The sequence below is a fragment of the Panthera uncia genome, assembly GCF_023721935.1.
Source record: "Panthera uncia isolate 11264 chromosome B2 unlocalized genomic scaffold, Puncia_PCG_1.0 HiC_scaffold_24, whole genome shotgun sequence".
NCBI classification, from domain to species: domain Eukaryota; kingdom Metazoa; phylum Chordata; class Mammalia; order Carnivora; family Felidae; genus Panthera; species Panthera uncia.
Genome location: NW_026057580.1, coordinates 15,134,295 through 15,158,700, shown reverse-complemented (window position 1 = coordinate 15,158,700; position 24,406 = coordinate 15,134,295). Strand labels below are relative to the sequence as shown.

At 41.4% G+C, this 24,406-nt stretch overlaps 1 protein-coding gene across 3 annotated transcripts in view; it reads left to right on the top strand.

The window, feature by feature from the left end:
• The first annotated feature begins 2,755 nt into the window (after window positions 1-2,755).
• Window positions 2,756-24,406, top strand: part of ADGRF1 (adhesion G protein-coupled receptor F1) — a 51,580-nt gene continuing 29,929 nt past the window's right edge. Inside the window, exons 1-5 of one of the 3 annotated variants that reach the window (XM_049653773.1) lie at window positions 2,757-3,087; window positions 6,992-7,685; window positions 18,918-18,993; window positions 20,941-21,106; window positions 22,423-22,480. In XM_049653773.1, the coding sequence (XP_049509730.1) occupies window positions 21,038-21,106; window positions 22,423-22,480 (127 nt within the window). In that variant the 5' untranslated portion in view covers window positions 2,757-3,087; window positions 6,992-7,685; window positions 18,918-18,993; window positions 20,941-21,037. Of the gene's footprint in view, window positions 3,088-6,991; window positions 7,686-18,917; window positions 18,994-20,940; window positions 21,107-22,422; window positions 22,481-24,406 lie in introns of all 3 variants that reach the window. The other 2 variants (XM_049653775.1, XM_049653772.1) reach the window with 2 other exon arrangements.

The following is a 24,406-nucleotide window of genomic DNA, read 5'->3' as shown; positions in this document are numbered from 1 at the left end:
AAATGTTTCACTGCATTACATACACAGCCTCCGTTCTTTTCCAATAAATTTCCTTGCTTCCTATCGGCAGACCAGAGGCTAATGCCATATATTTTCAGATCTCTCTTATGAGAGCTTTTGCCCCACTCTCAGGACCAATTTCCGTTGTAACTTTAGCTAATTGACATTGTAGTAACAATTTCAGAATTTCAATTGCTTGACACAGACAGGAAAAAGGTTTATGGTTTGAGCATATAACACATTGTAAACAAATACAATCCACCGCATCTATTAATGGAACTTTATACCGCTTCTAATTTCCACATATCAGAAATAATTCTGCACCGGGCATATTTGTGTGGATATCATTTTGCACATGGGCAAGCATATCTGTAGCTTACATTTCCGGAGATACAGGCATGCTTTGGAGATACTGCCAGTCTGGTTCCTTACCAACGCAATAAAGTGAATAGAGCAATAAAGCAAATCAAACAAAAATTTTGGTTTCCCAGTGCATATAAAAGTTATGTTCACACTGTATGGTGGTCTAGTAAGTGTGCAGTCACATTATGTATACAAAGACAGTGCGCATACCTTAGTTAAAGAGCAGTTTATTGCTAAAGATTGCCAACCATCATCTGAACTTTCAGCGAGCTATAATCACAGATCGCGAGTCACTGTAACAAATGCAGTAACAATGAAAAAGTTTGACATATTGTGAGAATTGCCAAAATGTGACAGAGAGACATGAAATGGACAAATGCTGTTGGAAGAATGGCACTGATAGATTTGCTTGACTCAGGGTCGCCACAAGTCTTCAGTTTATAAAAAAAAAACCACATTATCTGTGGAGCACAACCAAGTGAGATGCATTAAAGGAAGGCTGCCTGTAGATCTGCTAAGCCAAGGGACAAGCACGTTTTAAAATTTGATACTGACTTGCTAGTTTATCCACCCACCAGCTGCATATGAGACCACCTGTTTCTTCCCACCTGCACAAATGTTATCATTTCTGCTGAATTTTTTCTCACCTGAGAGGTGAAACGTCACTTTTCATCCTTTTAATATATTTTAGAACTATTTGTATTCTTTTTTTGGCTTATTCCTGTTGGCCCATTTGTGTCTTTGGGCATGTTTTTCTCGTTTAGTGTTTATTTATTTATTTTGAGAGAGAGAGAGAGAGAGAGAGAGAAAGCAAGAGGGGAGGAGGGGCAGAGAAAGACTCCCAAGCAGGCTCCATGCCACCAGCACAGAGCCCGGCATGGGACTTGAACTCACGAGCCATGCGATCATGACTTGAGCCAAAATCAAGTCAGATGCCTAACCTACTGAGCCACCCAGGTGCCCCTGGTGTGTCTTTTTCTTATTGATTTATAAGGACTACTTACATATTCAAGAAAAAGTCATTTCTGATATAAATCAAAAATATTTTTTTAGGTGCTTATTTATGTTTGGATGCTGTTCATTGTATTTTTTGCCAAGAAGAATTTTCCCCCTTTTTATGTAGTCAAATATCAATTGTGTGTGTGTGTGTGTGTGTGTGTGTGTGTGTGTGTCTGTGTTTGTGATGCCTGAATTATGGTCTCTCTTTACAAAATGCCTTAATCATAAATGAACATATTATTTAAAGAATACAAAGAAAATAACTTTTTTTGTTTTCTTCTAGTATTTGTAGTTCTATATTTTGTTTTAAAATTTGTAAAACAGATGAAATTAATTTTGATGTGAGGGGTTAGGGAGGGATACGTTCAATCTCTACCTGGTAACAATAGTGAGTGCCTTTGTAGGTGACGATTTGTTGGCTGTAGAACAAGGCATTGCAGGAGACTAATTTTTCAATGAATAGAGTTTTGTAATTTTGACTTTTGTACCCCATTCGTGTGAAATCTACCAAAACTTCACTGAAATAAGTAAATTCTTCATTGCTATGAAACAGGAACAGGAAGGTGAGCAGCCCCTACCCAGCTCCAGTTTAATATCTCCCTACAGCAATATGGAAACCATGCTGTCAGATCTTGTCATTTTTCAAAAGAAGCTGTAATCTGGATTTTCATGTGAAATCCCCTGTTGTTTAAAATGTTAGCAACTAATTCAGAGTTTTAAGAACTTTGCATGGGCCAAGCAAAACACATCTGGAGGCCAGATGGGGTCCACAGGGTGCCAGTTTGGGAATTGCGGTCTAGACATTTATTCCTCTCACCCTTGGAGATTCATTTAAGTGACTTTTCTATGGGCTACTATAACGTAGTGTGCTCAGCCCCTATCATGATGTATTTTAACTGATTGTTGCTGGTCTAGTCTTTCTACTAAGCTACAAGATCCTTGAAGGCAGTATATATAGATTTTGAGGTCCCCATGGCCTAGCAGTCTTGTATCTAGTCAATATTTAATAAGATAGCTGAATGAATGAATGAATGAATGAATTCCACCACAAGCAGGATCCCTGCCAAGCATCTGAACAAAGTAACTCAGGGTCTCAGGGGTTACCTGATTCAGATCACTCCTTCTTTCTACTCCCTTCTGGCCAAGTGCCCTAGTCCAATCCTCAAGGCAACTGAACCTCTGTACCCTACAGTGATTTTATGAACAGGTGGCCTCTTCTAACATGCAAATCTTGGCCACTAGATGTCTCCCTTTGCTTAAAGGACATTCCGAAACCCTGGGGTCAACTGGCAGTTTGCTAAACAGAAACCATACTTCCGCAAAAAATAGAATGTCTTCATCTCAGGCCGCCTCTTCAGATGTTTGTCCTCATGAGGAAGTTGAGTACAGCCACAATGACAAAGAAAAAATGCCCAGGGACAGAATCGGATTTATTTTGTTCTGGGAGAGCTTCTCACCCACAGGATCTCTCCCTTGGGAGATGGAGTGACAGTCTGTTGGGTTTTAGCCTCTAATCCAGCAGACTCCTGACTGTCGTTTGGGAGCCTTGTTTGTGTTACTTTTGTCTGGCGCTATAGGCCAGTGGAGAAATGCACGTTCCTGTTAAAGGTCTGGTGTTCTAGAACCTGCATGGTCAAAGCAGGATTCTTGTAAACTGCATCAGATTGAGCATTTCCACTGAGGCTGCCCCGACCCGCGGATGGATTTTTCCACATCAGGTTGAGTGTAAGTGGATGGGCTCTGTTGCCTGTGGCTGCACTGTCCCCGCCACACCGGGAGGGTCCCTTGAGTCTAGAGAGAAGGTTGCTTGATGTTGTGTAATTCTCATTTTAAAGACAGGCAGAGGGAAAAAAAAAACAAAGTTCATGATTTTCGTAGTCAGTGTTACCTCTGGCATTCAAACCCTGTAAGCTCTAAACTGATGACAGGCAATGGGGGAATTCTGCTTGGCCTTGCTAAGTTTGTCCAGGGCTTTGAATTTAGGGACACGTGAAGCGTACTCGCTGAATGAAATGGAAACGTGGATTCTCTCCGGGGGCTTTGGTGGCCCTTCATTTTACTATGAAAGGTTCAGCTGATAAGAATGCTATGTCTCATTAGTGCCTAAGACCATAATGTTGCCTTGGTCTTTTCTTTGGTTATTTTGGAAAGGTTGGACACTTCTGTTTGTATTTCTCACCTGCCTTTTCTCACAGGGTGCCTTGGTGGCTCAGTCGGTTAAGCGCTCAACTCTTGATCTCTGCTGAGGTCATGATCTCATGTTGTGTGAATTCGAGCCCCGTATCAGGCTCCACACTGACAGTGCATTGCCTGCTTGGGGTTTTCTCTCCCATTCTTTGTCTGCCCCTCCTCCATGCACTCTGTGTCTCTCAAAATGAATAACTAAGCTTAAAAAATTCACAACAACAAAAAAGAGGAACACAGACTTTGAAGGCAGGCCCATCATTTACTTACCTGCTCTGTCCCTCCATTTCCTCACCCATAAAAGGGGAATGATGGTGGGAACTGCCTCGAGGGTTGCTGGGAGTATAAAAGCACTTGGAAACTGCTCAGAACACTACTTGGAACATAGTAAGTGCTTAGTAAATGGGGGCTGTTACTACGTGCTTGACTGTTGATCTCTTCTCTGATTTTCTGCCCAGGCCAGTGTTCATGTGTATAGATTGCTACACTTGTCTGTGATATGGATGGGAAAAGATTTCCTACAGTTTTGTGAGCTCTCCGTTTGTTTATTTGAGTATACCTTATATTCAGGCTAAGTAGCATTACAATGATTAAATACCACCCCCAAACAGTTTCTCATAAGCCCCTTTGACTAAGCTTTATCCTCAAATAATTTAATAATTCCCATCTCTCTTTATTTTTTAAGCCCTGGTGTTGAGTGTTAAAAGACTGTATCAGTTTTGATAAAATCTTTGTTAGTTAGGAAAACCTTCTCACTATAATGTACATTTTACATTCAACTCTTCTCTTTACTGTTCCTTTCAGGTTTGTGTTTTGTTTTTTTTTTTTAAATTATACTTGAAATATTTCTTATTGCATTTAATCATTTCACAGTGTGGAATAAAGCCACCCGAAACAGCTCAGGGACTATCACACCCTCGAGTCACCATATCATTCAAGGCGACCAACTGTGTTTACAGCCCCTGGATTAGAGCTTCTCTAAGACCAAGGGCAGAGACCTCCTAGCACCTCTGAAGGATAAACACTGCCCTCCAGGATCCTCTCCAGCTCACCTGCTGACCACATTCAGATAGTGCCTCACACCTGGTGATAAGGTGTGATAAGATTTAGAAAACTAGTTCCAATAACGAGATTCTGTTCGCTTTGTCCTTTCTCCGGGGCCTCAGGGTTGTTGCTATTTATTGCTGTGACTCTACTCTTTTACCGGGAAAGCAAGCCATCAGACTGCCCAGGAAACCAACGCAAACAGAGAGATGATTTGACAGGGTTCAAAGTGCTTCCTCGGCCCCCTGGTCTTCCTCCTTGTTCTCTTGGGCATCTATCTATAGGATGCCGGGGCTGGGGGCTGGTTTAGTCAAGGAAGTTCTGTGGTCCAGATGAGCAGACGATGTAAAATATACCAGAGGGACCAAAACACATTCGTTTAGCTGCCTTTGGATGCTCAGGTGGACACCTTGTACCTGCTTCACAGGGGAGTGTGTGCGATTTTGCAGCCAAAGGAGAGTTGCCGTTGTACCGGAGGAGCAAGCCTCCCTCAACTCTGCCTTCCCAGAAGACCAGCTCTCCTTGGGCTCAGAAGAATGATATGTCACCATGCTCCACACTGTGCAAAAACCCGTGTTACTCTCTTTTGCTTTCTGTCCTCCACAGGGACTCCGGAGCCCTATAACCTAACCAGGAAGTATCGAATTCAGCCTCGCATGTGTTAGTAGATGGTTAGGAGGAAACTAGGAGGGTTGAGTAAGTGGCTTACTGGTGAGTCACCCGTCAGTAATTCAAAAGCACACCCTATTTGTGAAACAACCTAAATATTGGGCATACTATGATCTCCTTCCATTAAATGCGGAATTAACAATTAAATATATTCATTTGTTTGGATTCAGATTTTCTCCAAAACCAATCTACTCAAGGAATTATTGATGTCTATTGGGTGCCTAATTTTCTACTATCTGCTAAAGTGTTTTCGGTCTAAGAAGAAACTATAGGGATCCCTTTGGTTCCAAGGGCCACATGCCAGCCCCTAGGAAGTTGCTGGGCTTTGCAACATGATGAGCTGGAGGTCACTAACAGACCTTCTATCTGAGCTTCAAGCCCTCCCCCATTAAGCTCCAGAGTGATTGGCCATTTTGTCTGTCTTACTCCTTCGCCTGACCCCCTTCCAATTCCACGGCCACTTTCCTCCCTAAGTAGTTAATAGACTATTAGTACCATTTTATAAACACATTCCCACTACGGTGTCAGTGACTTCTGTGCTCCTACATGCACTTGCATTTTAACACAGACAATAGGAAACAAATAGCACTGAACTGAAAAGATGGCATTTAATCCTAGAACTTCAGACATCAGATCAGCTGAGTGAGGACCTTCTGGAAGCCCTCAACCTTCTGTACTGAAAGGAAATTTGGTCTCCATTTGCAATTGGTGGATCTGGAAAATGCGCAAAACCCTGCAGAAAGGGCACAGCAGAGAGTGACATTGACTTGATTAGATTATGAGATCAGCTCTATTTTGCCCAGGCTGGTGGCCGACAAAGGAGGGATGGCTGATGCCTTTGAACAGTTAGGGGTTGTCAAGTTGTCTTTGTTCTCTTGATAACTTCTCCACTGGACCAGACTTAGACCTGATCATGAAAAATTATGCTATAGACCAAGTGGCTCAATTGGTATTGGAAACAAGAAGGTCACATTGTGTTTAGGCCTTCTTGACACCAAAGGTCTTCAGCATGAAATTATGAGCTCCAATTTTATTCGGAGAATTGTTCACTCTAAAAGAGATATTTCTATTAGAATCCAGTGCTCTGAAGACCATTTTCTCCTTCTGAAGAAGATGAATGTTTTCTCTTCTAAGAATAATGTACCTGATTGACTTCCCCTTTTCTTGAATGCTAGGAAGCTCTTCTCCTAAAGTTAAGCTTCAAATTTATAAAATAGTGTAGATACCTCATAGGTTTCTATTTGCATTCTTTTTCTTCATTGACACTCTACTTTATAGCTTCCCTTTCTATCATTTGTGTAGTGTACATAGAACTTTTATAGTTCACGTTTCCTTATTTCTAGTCCAATATAATGTTTTTAAATGCATTGACAGGGTGAGCCACCTCAAGTCATTTGCAGAATATAAGGGTGTTAGGGGCACCTGGGTGGCTCAGTCAGTTAAACATCTGACACGTGATTTCAGCTCAGGTTATGATCTCGCAGTTTGTGAGTTCGAGCCCCACCTCAGACTCTGTGCTGAGAGTGCTGAACCTGCTAGGGATTTTCTCTCTCTCCCTCTCTCTCTGCCCCTCCCCTGCTTGTGCTGTCTTTCTCTCAAAAATTAATAAAGAAACACTTAAAAAAATATATGTGTGTGTGTGTGTGTACGTGTGTATGGTAATTTTCAAATCAGATGGGTCCTTAGAAAGCAAAGAAGCATTTATTAAAAAGTTAAAATGATTCCATTCTAGGTTTTCTAAGGCCAAAGAGCATTCCACCCTCAGCATGTACGCTGTTGTTCTCTTTTGCCAGCCCCCATTCCATATTATCCCACGGGTAAGTCTGAGGTTCCTTTGTCTGGGAAAGAAGTCAGAAAAGGAAAAATAATATTGACCCCTATCTTCACTCCACTGGAATTGCCCACCTCCCCCGCCATTGGAATTATACATGAAGGGCCGCATTCCTTCCGCTTTATGGGGTATGACCCGCGGGTGTCCTGAGGCTGGACATGAAAGCTCGACAGAGTGGCATTTGATAGCAAACTGATCTAGGACAGAAGTGTTCCGCGTTCCCCTAGAGCATTTTTTTCCCCCCACTTTCCTTTTGTGGTTTCAGAAATCTGTCTGCTGCAAGAATCGTTAGGTCTTGGGCTCAGATCTCCTTCCTCTTACCAGGCCTGGTATTGACTCCAAGTGGGAGGGAGAGGCAGCATAAAAGTATTTCTCTTTTCCTTCTTGAAGGGGGTGTGTCCTGGGCTTGTCTGCCTACAAGGGCAGCAACATGCACCAGGAGTCGCTTATGAATCAGTGGACCTGCATGAATGCCAGTGAGCTGCTGGTCAGGTATTAGCGATGTCTTTCCAAACAGCATTAAGAAGTGATTGAGCCACAGGTACACTGGAGGAGGGGCTCCCTAAGGCTGTGATGTGAAGAGAGGAATCACCAGGTAAGCCCAATAGCTGAGATTTGATTCCTTAGACTGTGTATTGCTATCACCCAGTACTGCCTGTTGAGTTGAGATCCCTTTCCCCCGGGGAAAACTCTGATTTCAACATCCCATTTCCCAAAGAAGGCTAAATAAAGGAACAGAGGATGGAAAAAGCAACAAGCAGAGACGAGCAGAGAGTTCATCCTCTTGGTGACTATATAAATTGAGGGGATTTGCTGATTCGCAGACTCCAGGTTTGCTGACTCAAAGCACACACGTCTCCCTATCGATTATAACACAGAATAAGGGGTACCCTCTTCTTCGGGTGTGCCTGGGAGGTAGATTGGCTGGAATAAAGAAGGTGCCACCAAGGAAACTTATAAATATCAGTCTCACGACTTCCACTGGTTAGTAATATATTAGCTTTAGCAATCTCTTAAAATACAAATATGCTCGAGAAGATTAAATTTATTTTCACTTTAGAATGAATTCATATAAGCTTTGCATGAACCAGTATAAATCTGGAAAGTACTTTGCAATTTAGCTCCTTCCCTGAACTGAGAAAAAATCCAAACATTGACCCTTACAATCATTTCCCTGCTCCTTCCCACTAATATATATAAAGCGATAACTCTCTATTTTCTGACTGATGGGCCTTGAAAATTGGTAATTTTTCTTTTCCTTTTCCTTTTTTTGAAATGAAAAATTCATTTATGTGAGCCTGATATCCTAGATATGGGAAGTCACTGGAGAAAGTACAGCAAGAAGATCAAGGTGGAAGAGATATAGATAAACGATACCTGTGGCTTTTCTGTGCCGACACCTGTTAAACTAATCTTGATAATAACACACATTGTTGCGAAATTACAGATAGGAAAAATAATAAAAATAGATAAGCATATATTCTATAATTTATTAGAATATTTGCACAGCCTTTTGTTTATTTTTTTCTTTTTCTGTAACAGACCACTGCTACTTATACAACCATAATCAAAATTAAGAGCAATCTTACAAAATGGCTACACTTAGTAATACTAGCAAGGGTTATAACCTTGAGCACATTGTTTAAGCTTTTCGTGCTCTGATTACTAAATTTGCTGAATGGTGGCAATAAGCATTAGGACTTAAAATCAGAGCATGTGCATGTTGAGATTTACCAGGTTGACTTGCAAACACTTCTGTTTTGTACACAGCCACAAACTGATGGGAACTGTTGTTGACATGCCTCACCGGTGTACACGCCCTGCCCCTCTAAAATGGCAGTCAATTTCTATAATTTTTTTAAAGTTTATTTTTATTTATTTATATTTGAGAGAAAGAGAGCATGAGCAGGGTAAGGGCAGAGAGAAAGAGAGAGAGGGACAGAGAGAATCTCAAGCAGGCTCCATGCTGTCAGCCCAGAGCCCAATGCGGAAGTGGACCTCATGTACCCTGTGGGGCTCAATCTCACAAACTGAACCTCACTTGATGTGAGGTGAACCAGAGTCTGCACTTAACCGGTTGAGCCACCCAGGCACCCCTATTTATTTTTTTAAAGTAGGGGTAGGGTTCCCATTACACAGTTTGTCTCTTGCTGTGCTGAGGGTAAGGGGAACACCAGATTTTTGCATCCACATGCCCTCTGATGTCATTCATTCATTCCACAATTAAAGGAATGTAAATATTCTCCTAAAAAAATAAATGAACACATTCATTTAAACTAGGGTCTATAAGTGACCGATTTAGCACTTTGGTTGGGAGCAACAGTAAACCGGAAGCAGCCAGAGGGTACTGAGTATCGAAGGGCATTACCAGCGGGAGGGGTGTGCCATAAAGGGTGAAGAACTCAGACAGTGGAGAAGTGGAATCCTGGGTACAATGTCACTGAATTCTCAGTTTTGCTTAATGCCACTTAGGAAACCATAGTCCAGCCAATCTAAACATGTATTTACCACTTCAACAATATTCTGCCTTGTTTTCTTCCTCAAGCTCTTTGGCAGGAAAAACCCATAGCTACAGAAAAGGGGAACCTGTTCCCAAACACATCGGGGAGTTCTAGTTGTGTTTGAGCAGGGAAGTGCTCACAGGATGTCAGGGTCTCTACAGTTCAAGGATAGATAGACACCTGTTCTTAATAGTTATGAAACACCTAGAAACTTGGAGGGATAGTGGAAAAGGTCTATAGTATCATGGCCTGAAACATAGTCTGTCACATGCACGGCTGATTCTAGCTTTGCTGAATGGTACACAAAACCCGTGGGGAAGGGAGGCCCTCTTACCACCCCTCTCCCCTCAAAGCCAAAGATAATCTCAGGGGGTCCTGTTCAATGGCAGGTGGAAACCTGGGCTCTGAGATGTTGAGAATGAAATTCCGTAAGAATCAGTGTGACAGTGCCTGGAACTTCATAAGGTTGGAGTAAATTCCCCACGAGTAGGCAGTTGAATAAATAACAAGTAAAGAGGAGAATAGCAGTGAGGTATGTAGCCCTCAAATTGTGAAACTGTAGTGAAATCTCGTTGATGAGGGTTCTCAGGCCCCCATGGTATCTCTGGGTCCTCATTGTAAATGTCAGTTTTTAATCTCTGAGGCCCACACACCTTGGAAACTCTAGTTTTTTTGTTTTGTTTTAAATAAAGTCTTTTAAAATTAAGACGTTAAATAAAGTCTAAGATAATTTCCTTATTTGCTTTTTTATACTAAGATTAAATAAAAAAAAAAAAACCCTGATCATATAAGTTCCTTTATTGTTTAGGGATAAGCACCCATTTACTGTAAATTTGTGGTATTAGGATAACTGGTCACAATGGAACAGGTTCACACCTGCGAAGTTTTGGGTAAAGAGACCTTGTCTTGAGGAGATTATATTTTCTATGAAAACCTTGCACACTTGTGTTTGTAGTTTAGCCTAATTTTGTTTGAAGACTTTTGTATACTTAATCTCTTAGCGAATCTGGCTAATTGTTTCCCATAAGAAACTTAACGATATAATTCTTAGGCATATAACACTCTACTGTATCGTTGATCAAGATACCAATTAAACAAGTAAATGGCAAAAAAACAAAACAAAACAAAAAAAAACGACACAGTGGTACAATTCACAGATACATAAATCAGAATTTCACTATGTGACAAGGTGGCTTTTAAAACTGTCAAAGAAGGGCGCCTGGGTGGCTCAGTCGGTTAAGCGGCCGACTTCGGCTCAGGTCATGATCTCGCAGTCCGTGAGTTCGAGCCCCGTGTCGGGCTCTGTGCTGACAGCTCAGAGCCTGGAGCCTGTTTCCGATTCTGTGTCTCCCTCTCTCTGACCCTCCCCCGTTCATGCTCTGTCTCTCTCTGTCTCAAAAATAAATAAATGTTGGGGCGCCTGGGTGGCGCAGTCGGTTAAGCGTCCGACTTCAGCCAGGTCACGATCTCGCGGTCCGTGAGTTCGAGCCCCGCGTCAGGCTCTGGGCTGATGGCTCGGAGCCTGGAGCCTGTTTCCGATTCTGTGTCTCCCTCTCTCTCTGCCCCTTCCCTGCTCATGCTCTGTCTCTCTCTGTCTCAAAAATAAATAAAAAAAAAAAAAAAAAAAAAAAAAACATTAAAAAATAAATAAATGTTAAAAAAAAAAAAGAAAGAAAAAAAAGAAAACTGTCAAAGAATTATCAAGGTGTCTTGAAAAAGAATGGTTCAGTTAAGAAACATAGTTGGGATAACTGGTTGTTCATTTGGGGGGGGAAATGAAAGTAAACGCCTATTTCATACCAAAACCTAAAGTAAGTCCAGAAGGATTAAAAGTTTAAATGTATTTTAAAATGAAAGTTTAGAAGGAAACATAGAATATTTTTATAATCATTTTATAAAACATTTTTTTTGAGGTTGACTTCTAGTTTAAAATACAAAATGGGAAAGATCAACAGATGTGATTTCATGAACATTTTGAGCTCTTGTGCAGAACATAAAAAGTTAAAAGACCAAAGACAAATGGACACAGATTTATAACAGAAGTGAAAAAAAAGCCAATATCCATGTTACATAAAAGCTCCAAAGAAGCAGTTCTTAAGAAAAAGTAAACATTTCAATAGAAAAACTTAGAACAATGACTTAAAAAGTCAAGCCAGGAAAAAAAAAATACAAATGGCTAATAAACATCTGAAAAGCAATGCTTATTCTTAGTGATAATCAAAGACATGGAAATTAAAGCAATTAGAAAAAAATTTTGCTTATCGATTTGGCAAACACTAAAAAAAGATGCTGGGGACAGGGTGATGAAACTGGCATTTCCACACCTCACTGGGGTGTGGACAGGGGTACAAACGAGGAGGGCACGTTGGCCATGCGGATCAGAAGTCAAAGTGCATAGAGGCAGGGCTTCACTCTAACCTGGAAAAATCCCGATTTGCTTGGAATTAAGGATATGCAAGAAGTTTCACAGAAGGAACATTTGAGGGCAGATGGTAAGAGTCCAAATAACGAATTTGCCACCATAATGCGTCTTTATCTGAACATAGAGTGGAGCCTGGAAGGTTTTGGAATATCAACTGCCATAATATTTGCAAGGTAGGGGGAATGCCAGGAAACTGGTTCTATTTCTAGAAGAATCACTTGGGGAATATGATTGAAAAACTTTCACTCATTGGGAAATTATGATGAAAATACTGTTACTAGGCATAGGGAAACAAAGAATGATTGTTTTTTGGTGTATTTGATATAATTAAGATTTACCACTCTATGGCTCTAAGCATTGAATGGAAGTTGGATATTTGTGTTATTTAAAAAGATACCCAGGAAGAGCTTGTTACGTCTTTAATCTGAACTTTCAATAAGAAGTTGCCACAAAGCCTGTTCTCTGGTTCTTTCCAGTAGGCCTGATAAAGTGTGTTTTCATCTGTTGACACTGAAGACACTCATATTTGTTAGAAGGATTGCTTTGAAATGTATACTCTTCTTTTTCTTGAACAAAGAAACCTTATTCGTAAGGAAGTCAGATGGAGATCAAATTAACAATCAGGATTTTCTTAAAATCATCTCCCAAGCCACAAAATGCATTGGCTCAAAGTCCAAGAGGAAGGTTAGATTGTTTTGGGGAGAGAAATTTAGAGAAATAGTTGATAAATTCTTTTTAAAGAATAAAAATGTCTTTAAAGAATAAACATAAAGACATAAAGACATAAAAACATAAAGATAAGTCTTTATGTAGGATTCAGGCCTGCCTTTTTCATTTTCTGCAAGTGTGAAATGGAAATAATTCCCACTTTATTTACAAGATTGCCAAGATAACTAGATCAATCCATATGAAAGTATTCTGTAAACTAGAAAGAATTATTCTTATTTCTTCTTCTTATGTAACCATCACCTCCCTCAAGTGCTATGCAAATACTTTTTCAAAGGAACAATATGAGAGGAAGTTCACATTCCTCTCATGGGTTTTACCCATGGAGTCATGTGACAAAGAGTGGAGATAAACCCCATCTGGGGATTCCAGGAAGGCTGGGTCCCCATTGCTGAGCTGAAGGCTTGGCTGGAAGAAACAGCTTGGCACCTTCTCTGGAATGCCATTGATCATCGTTTAAGGGCTTGGTGGTAATGTTGACTCTACCGAACCAAGAGTGACAGGAGAAAAGCTTCAGTTACAAGGCGTTGGAATAGAGCCAACCCCTGAGGCTGGCAGTCAGGCTCTTACAACGGGATTGAGTTGGACTTGTCTGTAGGAAATGAACTGTATTAGAACATCCATATTGGGTGAAGAGCTCAGAACAACAGTTCATCCTGTAACTAAGACACAAAGCACAGATGGAATGACTTAAAAAAGCCCAGAATCTTTGTTCGTGGGGAACACACAGCCGTGCTAGGCTGACAGCACCAGCATTAGGAGTAATCCCCTGCAACTGAAGTTCCCATGAGTGGCAAAGGACACACAGACTTGTAAAACGTATGTTAATTTTTGGAACAAAAAGGATCAGTGGAGGAGGTAAGGTCACAAGCTGGACTCTGAAGGGAGATCCCTTCGATGCAATGTTGGAGAGTTTAAATAGGAAACAGAGACCCCAGCAACCCAGAAGTTCTTCTCAAAAGTGGGTTTGGATCGCTGCTTTTGGAGTTTCTCTTAATGGGTAGAGTTAGGGTGTATGAACAGCCCACCTGACTGTGCTGTGAACCTCCAGTGCTTGGCACGGTGCCTGGGAAATTGGAAGCTCTCAAATTAGAGTTTAGCAGATTGGTAAAGTGTCCTGGGGAAGGAATGACTGAGCTAAGTCATTCATTCCTTTGGTCTCTTCCAGGCTTAAAGTTTTAGGATTCTTAAAAATCACACCTCTATTCTCAACCCAAGGGCATCATTCTTAGTAGGTTTTCAGCCCATTTCCAAAGATGTTCCAGAATTAGAATAACCAGTTTGAGGAGAAAACAGGTATAAAGCCCAGTAATTTTTTTTTTTTTATCTTTCCCAGGTTCTATTTGATGACTGACACACACTAAGGAAAAGAACAATAAATAAATAATATGCAAATAGAACTTGGGAAATGGGCATATAACAATAGAATCTGAATGTGAATGGATTGGAACTCACCTTATTCTATTGGTTATTTTATAGAGGAGGAAACTGAGTCCAGCAAGGTTTTGTTTTGTTTTGTTTTTTAACTTTCACAAGTTCTGACAGATAAGAGACAAACCTGGGGTTGGATTCTAATTAATCTAGGTCTTTTCCACTATGTTTATACAACAGAAGCATGCTAAAAAACCTGCTAAAATGTGAAATACGGGCTTAAAATTTACTGTGCACACATATTTATGCAGATACTCACTGAGATTTTAAATAACTTTAAATTAAAAAAAATTTTATTAATGTTTACTTATTTTTGAGAGAGAGATAGACAGAATGCAAGCAGGGGAGGGGTAGAGAGAGGGGGAGACACAGAATCTGAAATAGGCTCCAGGCTCCGAGCTGTCAGCACAGAGCCCGACACAGGGCTCGAACTCACAAGCCGTGAGATTATGACCTGAGTCGAAGTCAAATGACTAAGCCACCCAGGCCCCCCAAGATTTTAAATAACTTTAAATTGTAGTTCTTCCAGAAGGAGTTTGTCTAGCTCATAAGGTTCACCAGACCTCCCAGCATTTTTCCAGATGTGAATGGGTTGCCTTCTCTGTCCCCACCTATCTTTTCACCTTTTCTACTATATCTGCCTACTTAAAGGAGCGCAAAGAAATTTTCTCAAAGGCAAAAGGCCCAAGGATTCCTACACAAAGACAGATCCAATGAAAATGTTACCAAAGAGTTATAAAGTAAGACATGAAATAAAACCAAGGTTGTATAGGTCCTCTGCCTGTAAAACAAGCACTTCTATTTGAGTCATTTCTTTCAGATCCTAGCTGGAGATCTGCTCTTTGCATTAGCATGTGTGTGTGTGTGTGTGTGTGTGTGTGTGTGTGTGTTGTATACACGTGCCCATGTGAGCCCAAGACAGAGAGGAGGGAGACAACTCTACTAGGATTTCTTCTATTTATGGAGGAAGAAACAATCCCATAAATATTGGTGCCAAGAAAGCAGCCCAACGGGTCAACTGTGCCTAAGATTAGAATGTTGCTAAAAATTCTGGGAAGTGTAGGTGTGAGCAGTTCCAACTAAGGACCGCTGTTGATAAGGTGACAGCTGTTGACATAAATAAATAATATTTGGAGCCCATAAATACATAACTGGAAGAATGGAGAGACAATGGACAGCCTTCTCCACAGGCGTAACAGCAAATCTTAATGATTGTTCTCTGCAAACTGAAGGACAGGGATTATCAGGAATGAATTCACTTAAATGAATTCAAGGAAGTGACGAGAGTCTTGCCATGGCCAAGCCTTCCCTCTGCAGCCAGTGCCAACACAGCTGTGGCTCAGGCATCATTGGCCCCCAGCTGCCAAAAGCAAGTGATGTAAACACATATACTCTGATGACAACAACAGCTCCTTGTTTGTGGCTAAGGCACACGGATTCAGAGAATTTTTAATAATCAGGACCCTTTCAGTTTGGAAAGGAAGTCCTGAGAATACCACGAAGGTTGCCTCGAGTAAAGGCAATGTTAAGTGGGATTTAAGATTACCGTACCCTACACACACACACACACACACACACACACACACACACAGAGTATTTCTTGACATCTAGAGACATCTTGAGAGTTGATGACTCTCCTTTGAGTCAGATAATTCAGTTACTATGAAACTGTATTACCTTGAGGCTGAAATCCATCCTTCTATTTACATAGCGGGGGCCACCGACCTGGGAGCATCTTTATTTGGTAAGTTAATTTGGTTCACAATCGAAGTCAAATTCTGACACAATTCAACAAGTAACTGTAAAAACTGGTGCTGAAATTGAAATATTAGTAATGTTCATTTTAACCACTAACATAATTGAGGCTTATCACCCGCCAGGTATGTTTTGGTTACTTTGTATGCCATAATGCATTCAACTCTCCTAAGAGCTTCTGAATTATATACCATTTCCTCCATGTTATAGGTTAGTAAACTGAGGTACGGGAAGCCTGAGAAAATGTCAGAGGGCATCTACTTGATAATATCAAAGCTGGTAACTGAACCCTGGACAATTCAACTACAGTGCTTGTTTTGATCCACGTGCCTTGAGGTACCATTTTCCCACCTGTGACTAGTTGGCAAATAGAAGATGCCCAGTTAAATTTGAATTTCAGAAAAACAACGAATAATTCTGGACAATGAATTGTGTCCCAAATGTTGTATGGCACATACTTAACACTGAAACATTAGCCATTATTTACCTGAAATCCAGTCTTCCAACTCTATCTAAGGAGGAGGTGTTTACACCAAGGAAGCAAAGAAAACATTTTGATTAGTTTGAGCTTTGGTCCCAAACCCCAAATTAGAATTCAAATCACGGGGTTGGCCTTAGGGCAGAACTCCTTTTTCCTATCCCAGAACCAGTCTAGAATAATAACTCTCAAACCTGCCTGGAGGCCAGCATCTTTTGGTAACTTTAATAATGCACATGGCTGGGCCTAGCCTGTTTGAGATTTAGTGCGCTTAGGGTGGGATGCAGACACTTGTATTTTCTAATGAGCTTCCCAGTGTTTTCTTTTCTCATCCTCTTCTTCTTTCCCCATCTTGTTTTATAGTCTAGCTATTCATGATTGGCCTACAGAGCGGTGACTGGGAATCACTGTTCTGAAATCCTGACTGTAAGTGACAGTTTACCATTTCTAGCAAGTCCGAGGAGCCAGCCTGGAATACACCCTCCACATGGGAGGAAGAGTGGATAAAGAGGCCAAAAGTATGAGAAAGAGTTTCCTTACGATGCCCAGGCTGTCATCTAGGCCTTATTGGGTTGGGTTTGCAGCCTCCAGTCTGGACAACATAGGTGAGAAAGAAGATTTTTCAGAGAGAGATTGAGAGGGAGAATTGAGAGAAAGAGCCATATGAGGGCAAGCCTCCCACTGGGACACAGACCCTGGCACAAGGACGGGTTAGATCACACCTTACATGCACAGAGACTGTTTCCCTCTTTGAAATCTTCACCACTACAGACCGTGGTCCAAACAGTGCTCAGGAACTGACATTAAAATGTTTTCCCTGGAGGTGGAGAAAAAGTGAAAATGGGGTTGGAAAGAGCACAGGCTTCCTCTGCAATGTGGCTGCACTCCAAGAAGGTATTGGAACTATTGGGACTTGATCAAGATAAAAAGTTTCTGCATAGTGAAGGAAATAATCAACAAAACTAAAAGGTAACCTATGGTATTAGAGAAGATATTTGCAAGTGACATATCTAATACAGGGTTAGTATCCAAAATCTGCAAAACAACTTAACAAACTCAACACTCAGGAAATGAATAATCCAATTAAAAAATGGACAGAAGACATGAATAGACATTTTCCAAAGAAGACATTCAGGTGGCCAACACATACATGAAAAGATGCTCAACATCACTCATCATTAGGGAAACACAAATAAAAATCACAATGAGATATCACCTCACATCTGTCAAAATGGCTAAATCAACAACACAAGAAACAACAGGTGTTGACGAGGATGTGGAGAAAAGGGAGTCCTCTTGAACTGTTGGTAAGAATGCAAACTGGTGCAACCACTCTGGACAACAGTATGGAGATTCCTCAAAAAATTCAAACTAGAACTACTTCACTATCCAAAAATTTTACTGCTAGGTATTTCCCTGAAGAATACAAAGGGATACATGCACCCTGATGTTTATAGCAGCATTATCTACAATAGCCAAGATATGGAAATAACCAACTGATGAAAGGATAAAGATGTGGTGTGTGTGTGTGTGTGTGTGTGTGTGTGTGTGTAATATTACTCAGCCATAAAAAAGAATGAAATCTTGCCATTTGTAATGACATGGGTAGAGTTGGAGAGTATTACACTAAATTGAAATATGTCAGTCAGAGAAAGACAAATAGCTTTACACAAATGGGGAATTTAAGAAACAAAACAAATGAGAAAAGGGAAAAAGACAGAGAGAGAGAGAGAGACAAACCAAGAGACTTTTAACTAAAGAGAACAAGCTGATGGTTAACCAGAGAGGAGGTAGGTGGGAGGATGGGTTAAATGGACAATGGAGACTAAGGAGGGCACTTGCTGTGATGAGCGCCAAGTGATGTATGAAGTGTGAAATCACTATTTTGTACACCTGAAACTAATATTACACTGTATGTTAACTAACTGGAATTTGAATAAAAACAACAGCAACCACACACACAAAAAAACAAATAGAAATGTCCAAGGGCACGTCTCAGAAATTAAGTTCTGTTTCACAGAATTGTTCTGTTATTTAACTATTCTGTTATTTATACATACATACTCCTACATTTTATTATATGTGTGTCTATACATGCACATGTTATAAAATATATTTCTTTTTATCAAGCCTGGTCAAAATGTTTGAAAAACACTGCCCTAAGCGTAAATATCCATCACTTTGAGAACGCACAGAGCAGGCCAGAAGGAATAGGACCCGAAGAAGATACATTTTGAGAAGCAAGAATCTATAAGAACAATCTGGAGCATAGGCTGCTGCTCAGAGAAAGTTAACATCAGTAGATTTCGAAGGAGTTTTGGCAAGTGGGAAGGTAGCGACGGGAGAGGACCGAAGTTCACCTAAGGGGAGAAGGTAAACACAAAAGTTGTATGTGGTTCATTGCTTATCTTTCTTACTTCCCTAGAAAGCCCTGGAAAGGATCGCTGCTGACACGTAGGCCACGCCTGTGGTAGTCTTTATCCTGTCCCTAATGCCTTTTTTCTCTTCTTGCAGACCAGAGGGCCAAGTGTGGGCGCCTGTCAGGGATGTCAGGACTTGTGTGAGGGTTAAGGTACACCCAGGAAACCAGGTAAGAGCTGGAAGGCAGGGTCCAACTCTGCGTTTTCTGTGCTGCTGGTCAAGCACACTTATTCTAATGGTGGGTTATCGAGGCTAGCAATCCTATTTTTTCGTCGTTTCCTATGGCGATGTGAAAGAATGTTGCGAGCCCTTTGCACTCCTTCATTTCTGTCGATGCTGTCCATTACCACTTTTCAAACATTGTGGGAAAAACCCCACGTACAGTAAAATGTGCCATCTTAACCATTTTTAAGTGTGTGGTTTCAGTAGTGTTAATTAAGTATATTCACATTGTTATACATCAGATCTCTGGAACTTTCTCATGTGGCAAAACTGAAATAGCAAGTCCCCATTTCCCCCTCCCCCAAGCCCTTGGCAACTGCCATTCTACTTTCCATTTCTATGAGCTTGACTACTTTAGATACTTTATACAAGTGGAATCATACAGGATTTGCCTTTTTGCAATCGGCTTCTTTTTCTTAATATGATGCTCTTGAGGTTTACCCATATTGTATCATGGGACAGGATTTCCTTTTATTTTAAGGCTGAATACTATTCTGTGCCTAATAAAACTTTTGGCAATGACAGAAATGTCCTGTGTCTACACTGCCTAACACTGGTAGCCGCCAGCTACATGTGGTTATCGAATGCCTGAAATGTGGCTGGCGTGACTGAGGTGTTGCATTTTTCATTTCATTTTATTGCAATTAAAATTAAAATTCAGACTGCCACATGTATCCAGTGGCTACTATATTGGACAGAACAATTCTAACTTATGGTGATTTTTTGTTGTTGAAACCAAATAACCCGGGTATAAATGATAAATTTTGTGACCCTGACCATGTGCTGAATTTTGTCTCAATTCTTCTGACATAACCATAAACTTGAGGATAATTTGTTGATAATTACGTCAACTATAAAGAAAGAAATTTGCTGCATCGCTTCATTATTACTTTTATGCTTAAACACTGATTCCATATTATTCCATATATATTCCAATATATATTCCATATATATTAACGCTTCTAAGGATCATTGGTTATTTTAATGCTTGCTTTTACTGATAAAAGGGAAAGCGTGAAATATAAAAAGGCCGGATGTTGAATGCATTTAGTCACAAAGTTAAGCAAGTCATAATTTAAAAAAAAATTTTTTTTTTTTTGACGTTTATTTATTTTTGAGACAGAGACAGAGCATGAACGGGGGAGGGTCAGAGAGAGGGAGACACAGAATCTGAAACAGGCTCCAGGCTCTGAGCTGTCAGCACAGAGCCCAACGCGGGGCTTGAACTCAAGGACCGCGAGATCATGACCTGAGCCGAAGTCGGCCGTTTAACCGACTGAGCCACCCAGGCGCCCCAAGCAAGTCATAATTTTAAAATAGCCTGTGTTGGGGCGCCTGGGTGGCTCAATCGGTTGAGCGTCCGACTTCGGCTCAGGTCATGATCTCACAGTTCGTGGGTTTGAGCCCCGCATCAGGCTCTGTGCTGACAGCTTGCTCAGAGCCTGAAGCCTGCTTCAGATTCTGTGTCTTCTACTCTCTCTGCCCCTCCCCCGTTCACGCTTTGTCTCACTCTGTTTCTCAAAAATAAATGTAAAAAAAATTTTTTTTTAAATAAATAAAATAACCTGTGTTTAGGCAAATTTGAGTGCTCTTGAGCAATTTTCTGGGAAGTTTGGAAAGACAGAGACTTAATACCTTCTGCTACTGGAGCAAAAGTAATGGTATCTCAGGCTACACACGTGAAATGGAAAAATCATCAAACACTCAGGGCTTCTGATCTGCTCATTTAGGCCCAACCACTGTGTGCATTTTTAAATTTTGGTTTGAACGACTTGTTTTTTTGTTTTTGTTTTTGTTGTTGGTGGTGGTTTTTTGTTGTTTGGTTTTTTGGGTTTTTTTTGTTTTTGTTTTTGTTTTTGTTTTTTTGTTTTTTTGTTTTTTTGTTTTGCATCAGCTTTGCAGCCTTGCATGGTACATCAATCGTCTGGCCACAGACCGTGACCCCGGTTGTTCATGGTTGAGTCCATGGTAAGGAGGGAGACCAGCTGAAGATGAAATTCCACATGCTCTGGCTCATCTCTTTCTTCACACTCACCGATGGCCTGGAAGGCTTCCTGGGGGTGAGTTGGCACATGCCCCATTTTTCCTCCTTATCGCCACTCTTCTCTCCCTCTGCACTTTGAGAACCTATCACTCCCTCAGCAACTGGAGCTATATAAGTTAGTAGACTTGGAATTAGAAGTCCTGGGTTCTTGTCTCAACATTACCAACATGAGCTGTGTAGCCTTGGACAAACAGTTTCATCTCCTGGAGCTTAGATGATCTAACTACAAAATAAGGAACTCAGACTGAACCATCTTGGAGATCTCCGCTAGCTCAGCACATTCCTTCCTATGGTTTCTTTGACCAAGAAAAGGCATACAGATTGGCATGGGCAATCCTTGGACTCTCTTCCCTCTCTACGCTCACTTTCTTGATGCTTTCATCTAGGATCATGGTTTTAATGTTCTCTGATGGCTCCCCAATTTACATCTACCTCTCAGCCTTTTCCCCTGAACTCTAACCCCATGTATCTACTACCTACTTGCTATTTCCAGTTGGGCATCCAATAGGCCCCTTAAGTTAATGAGTCCAAAATTAAATTCTTGAGTTTTTCCTTGCCAAGCCTGCTTCTCCTTTCTCATTTCAGCAAGTGGTGCCATTGTCCCTCTAGATGCCTGGGAAGAAAATTTATTTTCGTGCTTGGCTCTCCTCAGAATCCATATCTAAACCATTGGCTCTTGTTTTGTTTTGCTTTATCTTTATAACACACCCAGAATTCAAACATTTCTCATTACCTCTATGGCTACCACCTCAATCCACACCTTCAGTATCTCTCACCTGTGTTATTGCACTAACTCTTGAGATGCTGTCATTGCTTTTGTGCTTGTCTGTTCCTAACGTGGCTGCGGGATTGAACCTTCTAAAAGGTAAAGTAGAGCACTCTCACCTCTGTTCAGAACTCTCCGGTGGGTTCCTATCTCACTGAAGTAAAAGCTAAACCATTGCTATAGCCTATAAAGATCTACACAGCCTGTCTCCTTGGAGATACTCTCTGATCTCACTTCCTGCCCCTCTCCCCTTACCATTCCACTGAGCTACTCTGGCCTCCTCATTCTGTCCTCCCATGCCAGGCATATTCTCATCCCAGGGATATTGCATGTGCTGTTCCCTCTGCCTGGAAAGTTCTTTTCCAGGGATTCTCAGTTCCTCACCTCCTTCAGGGTTGTGCTCAAAAGTTGCCTCAGTGAGGTCTTCTCTGGCCACCTCTCCACCATCCCTGGCTTGGATTTTTAGATCCATAATTTCAATTGTTCTGGGAGTTCCAATAGCGCCTTATGAAGTACATCATTACAAGGCCATGTTGTAATTATTCTTTTGTTCCCCTCTTAAATAGAGAAATGAAGGCATGAAAACAAAAAAAGGACTCACTGTGAATAAGAAAAAGCATCCAGGTGAGACTCCTGTAGAGTGTGGTGTGATAGACACTGGTGCCAAGGGACCAGGGTTCAAACCTCAGTAGTGCTTGTGACTGGTGGTATGACCCTAAATCTGTGAAATGAGAATAACAGCAATCCCTACTAGCAAAACATTTGTGAAGGTTAAATAACATACGAAGGCATAGCATCCTGCACCATACCTGACAAATAGCTCCCCCTTTCCTTCCTTATCTCAATCCTAACAAAGTCATTAGTGGGTACAACTCTCAATTGAGAAATGGGTTGTGTTCTGAAATTTAATTTGTCGTTCTGATGTTTCAAGCACCAAATATATTTCTTGGAAATAATGATGTCCACAGATGGTTGTTCGGTTCCTGGGTCAGTACACAAAAGCCTTTCCCCCGTGCAGTGGTCTGTCATAAAACAGCGTTCTAATGGTGTCATTGAACTTACCACCATGCAAGGCTGGCTATGATTCTTCAGAAAGTGAAATAAAAATTCAATTTGGAATGCCATGAATACATTTTCCCTCGGAGTAAAAATACAGCTAGTATTTATTGAGCTGTTACTAGATGCCAGGCACTATTTTAAGTGCATTAGACGAATTAAATCCTCACATTGACCCTCTCATTTAGGAACAGTGGTGATCTTTATTTTATAGATAGTGAAATTAAAAACAGAGCTAGGGGGCAAATGGAATGATTAAAACCCCGTCAACCTGGCTCCAGAACCAGTGCCATTAACCTCTGACACTGACCATTCCCCCACCTCTTACCTGCTTGGGCAGTGGGAACAGGAGTCCCCTTAGCTCTCTCTACTTGGTGTGGCTCCCAAACCTGGGGCAGAGGCTCCAGCCTACAAAGGGAGGGGAGAGAAAGAGGCAGGGCTGAGGCTTTATGGAGTGAGATGGTGGAAGTTATGGCAGATAGGAAGCTCTTATAAATGTTCTGGAACATGTTAGCCTCAGCCAGCTTCCTGCCTTCTGAAAAGTCTAGGGGTTGATCTGCTGATTTTTTTCTCTACAAATTTCCTTTTTGCTTGGACATCCCCATCGGGTCCCTAAGAAATGGGACAGTCTCATAGAAGCTCCCAGCTCATCTGTCCCTGCAAAAAGCATGGATGTCTCGAGAAATCTAAGACTTCTAAGAGATTTCACTGCCAGTGGAAATCAAAGGAGACCCAGGATAAAAGGATGTTCACCTTTTCCCCCTTTTTCTCTAAGGTCCTTCACATTCTCAATCTGGGATCCATAGATGAACTTTGGAGGATCTTGAAACCCCATGAAATCGAGCACTAACTTTCACGTGAACGTGCCTAAATGAGTTCTGGGTGAGAGAATACTCACAGGACTCATATTCTCTCTGAGCCCAGAACACTTAACGGCCTCTCCTTAGGGAAACAAAAGGTGCTCCGCAGTGATAAGGCATTGATCAGACTTGAGTAGGGTCTGGTTTCGTTTGGCTTTTGCACATCACATAAGGTACTCAAACTTGGCTAATTGCTGGAACCTCTTCCCAGGAGAAAAAAGGGCTCTTTGCTAAGTGTGAGACTGGGGGTTTTATGCCAGAGATACTTCAAGGAGCCCAGAGCTGGGAGAGTAAGAAGGAAGAGTGACTCGGATTTTCTCCCATCTTCTCCCTTGGGTCTTGATCCCTGAAACGTGACCTTGGACGTGTCCTGAGGAACTGTGTAAAGTCAGCAGGGGGAGGCCAGGGTGGGTCAGGGAGAGTGGGAGCAGCTGCCTGAGCAGAGGTGGGGGGATAGACATATATCACTCACATGTGGGACTGTCTGCAAGTGTTTGCTCTGGACGCTCATTTGCACTTAATGTCTGGACGAGCAGATGTCAGTAACAAGCTTTGTGGCCTAGCCTGTGACCCCCCAGACTACATGTGATGGTTGCTTCATGGTGGTTTCCTTGACAATATTTGTCTCTCAGGC